General features: G+C 32.8%; 3 protein-coding genes across 4 annotated transcripts; 1 reads left to right on the top strand and 2 right to left on the bottom strand.

Moving 5' to 3' along the window:
• Positions 1 to 2,547, bottom strand: LOC124942463 (rRNA-processing protein FCF1 homolog). Its single transcript, XM_047482977.1, has 9 exons — positions 2,322 to 2,547; positions 2,162 to 2,227; positions 1,969 to 2,074; positions 1,837 to 1,879; positions 1,626 to 1,698; positions 668 to 755; positions 517 to 573; positions 348 to 426; positions 1 to 261 (listed from the first exon to the last, which is right to left on the bottom strand). Exons 1-9 carry the CDS (start codon positions 2,396 to 2,398, stop codon positions 248 to 250), a joined length of 603 nt encoding a protein of 200 aa, XP_047338933.1. The 5' UTR covers positions 2,399 to 2,547; the 3' UTR covers positions 1 to 247.
• A 1,142-nt stretch (positions 2,548 to 3,689) lies between these two features.
• Positions 3,690 to 6,362, top strand: LOC124942395. The gene is made up of 4 exons (XM_047482897.1): positions 3,690 to 4,019; positions 5,113 to 5,345; positions 5,820 to 5,955; positions 6,037 to 6,362. The coding sequence occupies exons 1-4, from the start codon at positions 3,963 to 3,965 to the stop codon at positions 6,181 to 6,183; spliced, it is 573 nt and encodes a 190-aa protein (XP_047338853.1). The 5' UTR covers positions 3,690 to 3,962; the 3' UTR covers positions 6,184 to 6,362.
• A 544-nt stretch (positions 6,363 to 6,906) lies between these two features.
• On the bottom strand, positions 6,907 to 11,450 carry LOC124941805 (spastin-like). 2 transcript variants are annotated; one of them, XM_047482157.1, is made up of 14 exons: positions 11,308 to 11,450; positions 10,965 to 11,234; positions 10,798 to 10,889; positions 10,692 to 10,711; positions 10,366 to 10,612; positions 10,197 to 10,292; positions 9,996 to 10,111; positions 9,833 to 9,913; positions 9,507 to 9,630; positions 9,090 to 9,139; positions 8,841 to 8,931; positions 7,525 to 7,560; positions 7,290 to 7,387; positions 6,907 to 7,194 (listed from the first exon to the last, which is right to left on the bottom strand). In XM_047482157.1, exons 1-14 carry the CDS (start codon positions 11,331 to 11,333, stop codon positions 7,078 to 7,080), a joined length of 1,464 nt encoding a protein of 487 aa, XP_047338113.1. In that variant the 5' UTR covers positions 11,334 to 11,450; the 3' UTR covers positions 6,907 to 7,077. The 2 variants fall into 2 exon arrangements, with proteins under 2 accessions (XP_047338113.1, XP_047338112.1); XM_047482156.1 differs by having other exon boundaries at positions 11,337 to 11,395.
• Positions 11,451 to 11,821: the final 371 nt, after the last annotated feature.

Below are 11,821 nucleotides of genomic sequence, written 5' to 3'. Positions count from 1 at the left end.
AAACTAAACAAAATTTGGCCTTCATAGAACAACTTGTATACATATGTTTTCGGAAATAATAGCCTTGTCTCAAATCAACAATGGTTCTTCGTCGATTAATAAAACAAAACTATATCAAATTCGACTTACGAAACCATACAAAAATCTTTAAATGCTCCAAAACGATCTATCAATACAAAAAGTAAGAAATTCCACGGAAGTAGTTTCCGATTTGCAATCTCATCCGCAAAACCATCCATTTTCCTATTTAAATCCTTGGAGCTGCATTATAAAGGGTTTAGAACAGTCAATAAATGGTGAAACCATATATGTATATCATCGCAAAAGAACAAGCTTAGAAAAAATACCTCCACCAATTGTAGCTTCGGGCAATCGCTCAATTGAATACTTGTGTTGTGTGATATACATGATGGGCACACCTGGAATCTGCTCATTCGAAAAGGAAAAACACAAAATATTGCTTCAGAATCCAAACCGTAGCAAGAAAATAAGAATAGACTAGCTTTTTTACTCCACCTTGCGAATCCTTCGTTTCAGATCTCTATCACATGTGGCAACTATGTAGCATTTGTGCTATTTTTTCAGATAGAAATAAGAATAAGATTAGATCGGGTAAACGAAATTCCTTAGAAAGTAAAAAATCCATAAATATGGTCAGGTAATATACTTGAGTAACTCTATCAACGAGACAATCATCAGCATATGTTCCTTTGTGTGTGCAAGGAAGTCTTTCAAACCGAGGATCCTTCGCTATCCTAGTTGTTCAAAAGAAAATAAATAAATCCACAAGGTATGATAGAACTTATGTACCTGAATCTATTTTCTACAAAACATTTAGAAACAAAATTTAATCAAATACAAATTTAAAAAAACTGATTTATGTTATGTATTTGGAAACGAATCCAGATACATAAACAACCCACTTGGAAACACCTTCAAGAGCTGGATCTGAGTCTGAATTTGGACAGAAAAGCAGATAAATTTTCCTTGAAAACGTTGATATATATTCATAAATTTCTTAAACATTTTTTCATCTAAACATAGCTCCATCTGCAGAAAGTATTTCTATATGATATTTTCATAAATTTGTTAAACATTTTCTCATCTAAACCTAGTTTCAGCTCAAGAAAGTGTTTTTAAACTTTGGAAGCCCTTTCCTAGAGCTGGAGATGGGTTTAACAAGAAACCATCAATAAATTTCCTCGGAAACACTTGTTTATTGACGGGTACTGATTTAGATGAGATAATGTTCTGAAATAGACCTTAATTAGACATATATTAATAAATATGTTCAAGTTATTCCGTCCAACTCAATTCCTAACTCAAGAAAGTGTTTTCTATGGACCCAATAGAGGATTACAAATAAGGTTCGGGTTTTCAAATCTAAATGAATCTTTTGTTCAAATCCAAACAAAATACCAAAAGTAGATAATAAACCTCAAAGCAAACTCGATACTTCACATTGTTCTAAATATGTTCATGTTATTTCGTCCAAACTCAACTCCAACTCAATAAAGTGTTTCCAATGGAACCCAATAAATGTTTACAAATAAGCGCTAGGGTTTTCAATTCTAAATGAATATTTTGTTCTAATCAAAACAAAATCCCAAAAGTAGATAACAAACCTCAAAGCAACTCGATACTTCACACCTAACTTCTCAAGCTCAGCCATCACACAGTCTGTTACACAAGGAGTGCCTGCATAATCCAAAACCAACTTAAAGAAAAAACAAGAACACAAACCCAACCAATAAAATTTTGACTAAATTTCATTAAGTGTTCCCGATGGTATCAGCCATAACCAATCCTTAGGAAGAACTAGAGAAGTTAACATACACTTTGCATACAAGCAATCCATCATTGCTTTCTCCAAATCCAACTGCATAATCACAAGGAATTCAACAAAACTTCAATCAATCAGAATCAATAAAAATTTAATCAAACTAGATATCATTAGAAAAAACTCACTTTATTCTGAATGGAGAAATTAATAAAATTGGTATCAATCAGAACACGATAAGGTGGTCCTAAAGCAGTGTTATACTTGAAGAAAAGAGCAGATGAAATATAGGGTCTGCAAAAGAAAAACATAAATCAAACTCATATACACAAAAAACTGTTCATCTAACTCAAATTATCACATGAAAAAAATAGTTCTTACACGTTTCTAGGAAGCTTTTCAAGTGTCAAATCTTTCTTGTTAGGATTCAAAACAGCTTCTTTATGCCTTCATATAGATAATATAAGGATTCAAACAGTCAATTATACATGGAATACAATGCAATGGAGTATTAAGAGAGAAAAAGGGTATGTTTACATACTCTTTAATTGCCTTAGAAGTGACTATCTTCTTCATTACAGCGAATTTAGGACCATTCTTCTTCTTTGCTTTTCCCATCTTCTTTCAAAACCCTAAAACCTGTTCCGGCTAGGTTTTCGACAACCCAGATCGCAAACGCGAGTTTAGTTACTCGATCGACGAGATACAGAGGAATTTTGAAGCTTTCAATCGCTGTTGTAATGGCCGCCGTTCAAGGGTGGAGTCGAAGAAGAAGAAAGAGTGTAAACGGTCAAATCCTTATATTGTGGTTTTATTACTTATGGGCCTTGCCTTTTAAAAAATGGGCCAAAAGTTTCATGAAGCCCATTTAAAAGATTGAGGCTAGGATATCAATTATAACTAGTCACGCGCTTTTTTTTTTTTATTGAACTGTCCCTAACAGATGGGTTTTTTCCGGATGGTATTTGTGTTCCTCGTCTTAATTTTCTTCTAATTTTGTCCCGCGCTTTTTACTCGAATTGTCCCTAACAAAGGGTTTTTTCAAAATCGAACGTGAATAAGACGAAATGTTATTTGTGTTCTTTGCCGCGATTTCAATATGATTTTTTCCTGAACACTAATAAATATAATTGAATATATAATCTTATTTATATATTTATTTATTCTTTATATTTTATATTATTTATTAATAATATAAAATTTTAATATATTACAATATATATATATAATATTATAATATTTTGTATTTGTTTTAAGATTTTATCGTATAAAGTTGCCTCACGAAAATTATCTCAAATCAAACGTCACCCAGGGTAATCAAATTGAATTGTTCCGTTTTGGGCGTTTTTTTCCGGTTTGACCGGGAATGATATTTGTGTCCCCCTCCCCAAACCGTCTCGATTTCACCCCGATTATACCCCAAACACTAAAAACATAATTAAATATATAAAATTATTAATATATTTATTAATTTATTATATTTTATAAGAGTTTTAAGTTTATTTCTTTATAATAATATAAAATTTTAATATATTACAATATATATTATATTAAAATATAATACAATATATATTATAATAAAAAAAACTGTTTATATAATTTGGTTATTTTAAAAAATTATTTATTTTTATAATACGGTATAAATGGTGCCTGCGGAAATTTTTTGAAATCGAATAAGATGGGAATGGTAGTAAAAGAATTCTCGAAATAAAAACAGAATGAAAATGATAGAAGCGTTTTCCGTTCCAATCTGCCCATTGTTATTCATAAAGAATGATAGTAAAAAATATTTTTGAAATTAAATGAGGCTCGGTAAACGCATTTCTTGACCCCATATATTAACCAATTGGGCTTTATTGGGCCGGAATATTTTGGTACCTATATCTTTCGAAAAAAATAAAATCAAATCTGTTTTAGAAAGAGAAAGAAAGGGATGGGAGGGAAGGCACAGAGAAGAAGGGAGAAGAACTACAAGGCGGCGCATGGCGGTAATAGCCGTCTACCACCGCCTCCCGATGCTTCATCGATCGACGTTTTACCGTCCAAACTCCGGCAACTCCGTAAACTCATGGATCTTACTAATTCTACTCAACCAGGTTTTGTTTTAGCGCTTTGGATTTGCAAAAGTTCTGTTCTCTTTATCTCTAGGCGATGTTTTTCATTGACGTTTGCATGATTATCAATGATTTCAGCTAATAAGAAAGATTCAAAGCTGAATAATCGCGGTGCTGATAAAAAGGTAATTCTACTCTGACTGTCGACTAATTTGTCTGTAGATGACTCAAACCTTTACATTCCGTCGGTTCTTCAGATTTCTCAGTCGAATGATTCAATAGGATTGCGGTTAACTGTTTTCCTTGTGAAAAAAAAAAACTAAAGATGTAGATTAGGCATTCATGTAATTTCTCTAGTAGCAGAAGAGTGTAGATGACTCAAACCTTTACATTCCGTCGGTTCTCCAGATTTCTCAGTCTAATGCTTCAATATGATTGCGGTTTACTGTTTTCCTTGTGAAGAAAACTAAAAGATGTAGATTAGGCATTCATGTGATTTCTTTAGTAGCAGTCTAGCAGAAGCTTGTAGATGGCTCTTTACATTCCTTCAGTTCTCCAGATTTCTCAGTCGAATGTTTCAATATGATTGCGGTTTACTGTTTTCCTTGTGAAGAAGACAAAAAAATGTAGATTAGTCATTCCTCATTCGTGTAATTACTTTAGTAGCAGAAGAGTGTAGATGATTCAAACCTTTACATTCCTTCGATTCTCCAGATTTCTCTGTCGAATGCTTCAATATGATTGCGGTTGACTGTTTTCCTTGTGAAGAAAACTAAAAGATGAAGATTATGCATTCATGTAATTTCTTTAGTAGCAGTAGATTGTAGATGGCTCAAACCTTTACATTCTGTCGGTTCTCCAGATTTCTCAGTCGAATGCTTCAATAGGATTGTGGTTAACTGTTTACCTTGTGAAAAAAACTAAATGATATAGATTAGGTATTCATGTAATTTCTTTAGTAGCAGAAGATTATGGATGGCTCAAACCTTTACATTCTGTTGGTTCTCCAGATTTCTCAGTTGAATGCTTCAATATGATTGTGGTTAACTGTTTTCCTTGTGAACAAAACTAAAAGATGTAGTTTAGTTTCATGTAGATTACAGTTTTGTTTCTCTGATCTTTTCATGAAGGTCTTGTAAATGCAACATATGATCCATATAGTTACTATAACAGAGCAGCCAATTTTGGAGAATCTAAGTTCTAGATTTATCATTTGATGCTAGTCTATTATATTTTAGTGTAGTAGAATTGGTTAACTGATGAATTTGTTATCTACAGAAACTTGGTGAGAATAGTGAGATTACTTCTAAGTCTATCTCTGTAAGCGGGGGAGATAACAGAGGAAATATCGGTAAAGTGAAAGATGTGGATCATTCAAATGACGACATCATGAATACAAATGAGAAGAAAAAGAAGAAGAAGAAAAGAAAGGAAGCTAATGATCTTCGGTTTGAAAAGGCTGATGAATTAGGTGTTGTTGTTGGCGCGAGAAAGCTCGAACGTAAGAGAAAGTAAGTATCTCCATCCTCATCTATAGTCTTGGTAGTATCATGGAAGTATAGCATAGCTCTTTTTTGATTAAAGTCTCTATGGCTTCTAAATGATGAAGATAGAACATAAATAGAATAACCGATGCAAGGAAATACCTAGTTTAGAAATCAAAGCCTTAGATATGAATGGCCTAAGCTTAAGAGGAGAAAAACCGATTAAGCCATTTCATATTCAACATAATACCTCCATACAATCATCCTAGGTAACACAGATGACAAGAGATGTTCAAGATTACAATACTCTTAGGGCATTGTTTGATGTAACTTGTAAGTGACTGTGAGATTAATTTCGAATAACCCGGTATCCAATCAATAATCTACCCATCAACCACATCGATCAAACCATGAACCAAAATATCAATATACTAACAAGATTATTTGAAAATAAAAATAATCCCAAGATACAAGATTCTCACTTTGTTTCATATTATATAGGCACCGGGAAGAAATGAAAAATAAGAAGATAAACAAGAAAGCCAAGTTAGAAGATGGGAATGAATTTGCAGGGCATGAAGATATTAAATTCGGAGAAGTAGTCAAAGCTCCTCCGAAGATACTCACAGTTCCTAAGGTAAATTAAATTGTATTATTCTTAATATAAGATTGATTTAAACCGATGTTTTTTTTAATTTATGATGTTACTTTTATGAAGGCGTCTAGGGCATCTATAAATGCTTCAAAAGAAAGGCTTCGTCTAAAAGCTATCGAAGAGTATAGAAACCGTAAAGGATGGGCATCAAGGCCAGGTACAACAATTCCTGTTATACCGGATGCATCTATTACTACTACATCGACTTAGGTTGTGCCCTTGGTTCGTTTTTATCGCAAATAGGTTCACTTAGATTATGTAAGGTTGATTTGGATGAGAATTTTTTGTTTTTATTGCTGTGTTGTATTCAAAACGCCATAAGTTACATCTGTTTAGGGTGGTCTCTTTTTTGTCGGATTCAATATACGAAATATCGTACTTTTTGATAATCTTGATATTAATTTAAAATTAGTTATAGCATAATAAGTGCTCATTTCAAAATAAAACATTGATTTTTTTTTATGTTGATTGGTGAGTGCTAGAATTTATGATAATTTAAAATGAAAATTAATTAATCTTAGATTAAATTGGTTTTTTCTGTTTGATTATTTAAGAAAATGAAATGATTTTTTTTTTGACAAAGTTCATTTTATTATAGAGAAAAAACGAGTAAATAATGAAATGGAAAGAATATTACCCTCGTGTGTATGGTAGATATCATAAAGCAACAAGAATCAAATTCTTTGGAACAAACTGCTTAAACATGGTGCAAACAAATTGACTTTGCATTTTACAAATTTCGATTCCTCACGACACAACCCATTTTTGTGAAAGTAAACTGATTGGTTGGATAGTAACGAGCAACGTGTAACGAGATCAAATACGATCACGTGTAACGAGAGATCAAATACGAGCATTATCAAATACGTGTAACGAGATCAAATACGATCACGTGTAACGAGAGATCAAATACGAGCAACGTGTAATGCGCCCGATGCTAATTTAATTCCATCATTGTTCATTGGCAAATACATAATGGTACAATTATTCACATCTTGATTGGAATACTATTTTTTAATATCTAAATTATATAAGAAACTTTGAATAAATTTCTCAATCTATGTCATAATCGTATCTACATCCAGATCACAAATCAACTCAACTTCAATTTGAACCAAATTCCCGGTTCCAATCATCAAGCTCTGCCCATTTGGTCTTCTGCAGGCTAGGCCGAATAACGCTCCTGGCTTTCTGAAAATCCCCGTAACTTAGTGCCCTTACCTATGATGGTGTCAAATTGTGAATACAGTTGTCAACCCGCAAAAAGAAATAAACAAAAAAGGAAACAAGACAGAACCGGGGCGATTTGGAATTACCTGATCTGCCCGAACAGTCAAGATGTTTGACCCGAGCTCCCTTATTGGCATCATGGCAGCTTCTTCACATAATGCTTGAAGATCACTTCCTGAGTATCCTGTTCGTGACAATGTGATTGACTTCGATACATTAGAAAAAAGGTCGGATTTCCTTTTGAAAACAGTTCTTGAACAAGGTCGGATTTGAACCAGAAAACGTCAATACATTAAGAATATCGAGCTTCAGAAATTGTACCTTCTGTCTCCTGCACTAGTCTTTCAAGATCTCGACCTGTTACGATTAGAAAAAAAATATATATATAAAGAAAAATAAACTCATCTCCCAAGTCATTAAAAAATGGTCTTATGTGGATAAAGAGCTCGTTAGATCTCGGGACATTTATAGATTTTTTTAAAAAACTTAGATAAAAAAGTAAATTCTTTGGGGTTGTTTTGGATAAATTACTAAAATATTATTTTTATATAAAACTAGCATTTAGCCTGTGCATTTGCACGAGTAATAATATAAAAAACCGTGAAAAAAATTACGGATAACATTTTTAATTTTATTTTTAACCGTTTTAAATTTATGGGTGGGTCAACACATAATCCGACCCAAGTATCCATTTACTCAACATCATTATATATTAGTTAGTTAAAAAGTTGAACTTATATTAATATTAAAACGTCCCGCATTTATCAAATTTGGTGTTTGAATTAAATATATAAAGTCTTTGTACCCAAGTTGGTTAAAGAGTTGTACTTGTTTTGTTAGGTTGCAAGTTCGAAACATACCTCTAGCATTTTTAATTTTATTTTTAACCGTTTTAAATTTAAAAACGGGTAAACCCACAATCCGACCCAAGTATCCAAATTAACCACAACTCTCGACCCGGCAATCCGGACACTTTAAAATTAAGCATCATTATATATATATAGATTTAATAAAAGTAAAAGAAGTATATTTTAGTATTTTAGTTGATAAATTAAATGATTTGATGGTTAGAATGATATTTATGTAATAAACTAGCTCTAAGTGTTGAAACGGTTTCATTGAAGGGATTATATAACAAAAAATACAAAATTAAGCAACATCTGTTTTACTAATAATCATGCAAAACATAGAGATTAGGGTTTCAAATGATCAATCATGCAATAACATGTGACCTATTAGTATATTTAGAGAATTATACTTATAGTTGGTTAAAATAGTAAGACTATATTTGGAAATTGCAATTTTCCCAAAAAATGTCAGTCACGATTCCATTGGAAATCAATATAAAGATTGTTTCTAGATCAATTTTGAATCACAATCCACATTATAGTTACTTTTAGCTTAATTAGTGATTTTTGGCAAAAGTATATTTTTTCAAAACATGCACCAAAACCCCCTATTGTTAGTCAAATAAGTCTTTGATGACAATTTGCATTGGTAACCCATATGGAGAATTATATTATGTAAGTCTCGTCTCTAAATTCTCCGAAGTTTTTCTCCTATTTATCTCAATTGATACGAACCCTAACCGATTTAGGGTTCGGATCAGCATATTAATTATTAAGACACTTACTTACCAGGCAAGGAAAAAGCTTGGCCCTTGAGTTTGTGTTTCAGAAGAAGTCTTCTAGCCTCTGGATCTGGTAAAGGGATATATATTCTCTTCACCTAAACAATAATGATTGCAAAGTTTAGTCACCCCTAAAATCTCAACCGAACAATCATTTCGATTATTCAAATAACCCGAATCAAAACAAAGCCTAGGAATTTTCCCAAAACAACCTCACACACACACACAAAAAAAAAAATGACTTGTAGGTACTAACCAATCTTCTGAGAACTGCGTCATCCAATTCCTGTGGCTTATTAGTTGCACCTATATCAAAACAAGAGAATGATTAAAAATTGACCACCATAAAGCATAAAAAGTAGTAAGAAATCGAAGATAGCCAAGTTAATTAATTATAAACACCAGTCTAGGGCAAAGTATTTGATATGAATCAAATTAGGGGTCAAATTCAAGAGAATCTGTAAAGGAAAATCAAATTCTAATTTTCAAACAAATCTAATAATTTCACAATATGAGGCAAGTCCTGCACCAGTTCATGGTAATGTGTAAGTCGATATGAGATTTAACTTCATTCAACTGATAGATCATTACCAACAGGCTACAGCTACTATCCCTTTTTCATAGCCATTAATAACATAATATGACAGCTTGGAATAAGTGGAACTGAACTTACCAATCACAATAACTAGATCAGAGGAGTTTGAGGTCACTCCATCAAACTGAACCAGAAATTCTGACTTCAACCTTCTACTTGAATCGTGCTCATTTGCCATTCTTGTCGACATTATACTATCAATCTGTGTTAACCACAAGAACACAAAAGTGTGTCTGAATGTTATTTAAATAGGAATGAATGAACGCTAAAATTTGCCTGAAAGTTATACAAGAAATGTATTCCAGTTTGGTTATACGACTTTCGCGTTGACTATGTTTTAATGGAACAGACAAATAAAAATGAATTAAGAGAAATTGGAAGGTCAGAGAGGAAGAATTGCATACTTCATCAATAAAAATTACAGATGGTTGTCTGGAAATAGCAACAGTGAAGAGAGTTCGGACAAGCTTTTCACCTTCCCCCACCTAATTCATGCATGTATCGATTAGAATTTCTGAAATCCAAACGGGTATCACATTATTATATCATTACTAAGGAGAGACATACCCATTTTGATGTTAGAGTAGAAGCAGAAACGTTAAAGAATGTGGCCTCCGATTCTGAAGCAACTGCTTTAGCAAGCATGGTCTTACCAGTACCAGGCGGACCAAAAAGAAGCAAACCTATCATCCATAAGTTTTTAGCATTTTAAGATAAAAAAAATCATAAACAAGTTTTTCTTTCATTCAAGTTTCCACAAGCATTTACCTCTTGCTGGTTTGCGAAGTCCAGTAAACAAGTCACTTCTCTTTGTTGGCAAGATTACCATTTCAAGTAAAGCCTGTTTTGCCTTTTCTAGTCCAGCTGCAAACAAATTCGAATAACTATCAACTATCATATAGTAAATCTAAAAAGGGGAAATTGATTCAATTCTAACCTATATCCTCCCACTTAACCAATGGGCTCCTGTCCACAATGACAGAACTTATCATTTCCACCAACTTCGTATCAGATTCTGTTGCAGACTTTGAGCTTATACTCCTATTAGCTTGATTAGCAAATGACTTGTTTACTGCATGTCTCGGAGAATTCAACAAAGAAGTTGATGCCACTCGTGTCTTGTTTACTGCATGTCTTGGAGAATTCAACAAAGAAGTTGATGCCGCTTGTGTATGAACATTGTTCTTTCATAAGCGTGAGTGAAATAGAAATGTTAGACTACCTACTGAATCAGTTCATTCCAGTATAAGAAAACCGGCATACCTTGTTTACTAATTTGTCACCTGAAGAAAAAACGCGCAAGAAATCAAATCATTCACAGGCATTGTCAAATCATACATAATCAAATCGAATCAAATCAAATCAAAACCTGTTCGTCTGCCTAAGATTTGCAGTCTATCTGATACTTGACTTTGCCACTTTGAGATATTTTGTCTATAAGACCTTACCTTCTCCTGTTCACTATTGAACAATATACAATTAGGGTTCATGACAATATCTCATCTTTAGGTTAAAAAAGTGATTTTTCAGTTATACCTTGAACTAATATAAGAAGGAACAGACATTGAAATGGCTTCAATCAATACCCTTTGAGAATTCTGATAATGTTTAATTGCATCATCAGGTAAACCCCATTCCTCAGCTTTAACAGCTTTAGAAATCTCTTCTTTAGCTAAATCAAAGTACCCTTTAAGCTTGTTAGCTACTCGTTCGTTCGATATGACTCCGTCCATTGTGTCCTGGTTCGATGAAGAAGATGATATTATCGCGCTTAGAGAATCGATCAGTCGTTTGAAGAAACTCATCCTGAAATTATTCAAGAAAATCAAGAGATGCATCTTAATAGAGATGAATTAGAGAAATGGATTAGTGGACTTACAATTTAGATAATCGGAGAATCTTCATTACCGGAAACTTGTAATGGAAGTTGGGTGATTATCGATCAAGAACATGATTGATAATCAAAAGTGAGATTAAATTGCAGAAAGTTTTCCGATTCGAGCGATGAACAGATGAAGTGGTTTAGGAATCAAAGAAAATATTTTGATTTTGATTCTTGCTTCGATCATTAAACTTCATTTTGACTCGGAATTCTATTTGGCTCGTCCGAGTCAACCCCGGTTTATACCCATTTTTTTTTTAAAATGTTTCAAACAAGACAATTCAAATAAAAAAACTTAAGAGGATCAGAATGATCATACTTAGGGATGACATTTATACATAAACTAATTGTCTCATAGTATTATAGCTCGAACCGATTTCAATATAATTATTCATCTTGTTCCATTTTGACAAGTACTTTATATTCAATTCTTATCCCGATAAGTGATAACTCGGGTATCTGATTCCGATGGGTAATCCAAATACATGACATTATGATATTTCTATTCTCA

Source organism: Impatiens glandulifera, chromosome 6, assembly GCF_907164915.1.
Source record: "Impatiens glandulifera chromosome 6, dImpGla2.1, whole genome shotgun sequence".
NCBI classification, from domain to species: Eukaryota; Viridiplantae; Streptophyta; class Magnoliopsida; order Ericales; family Balsaminaceae; genus Impatiens; species Impatiens glandulifera.
The sequence above is the reverse complement of the archived record's forward strand: the minus strand, read 5'-3'. Positions and strand labels throughout refer to the sequence as shown.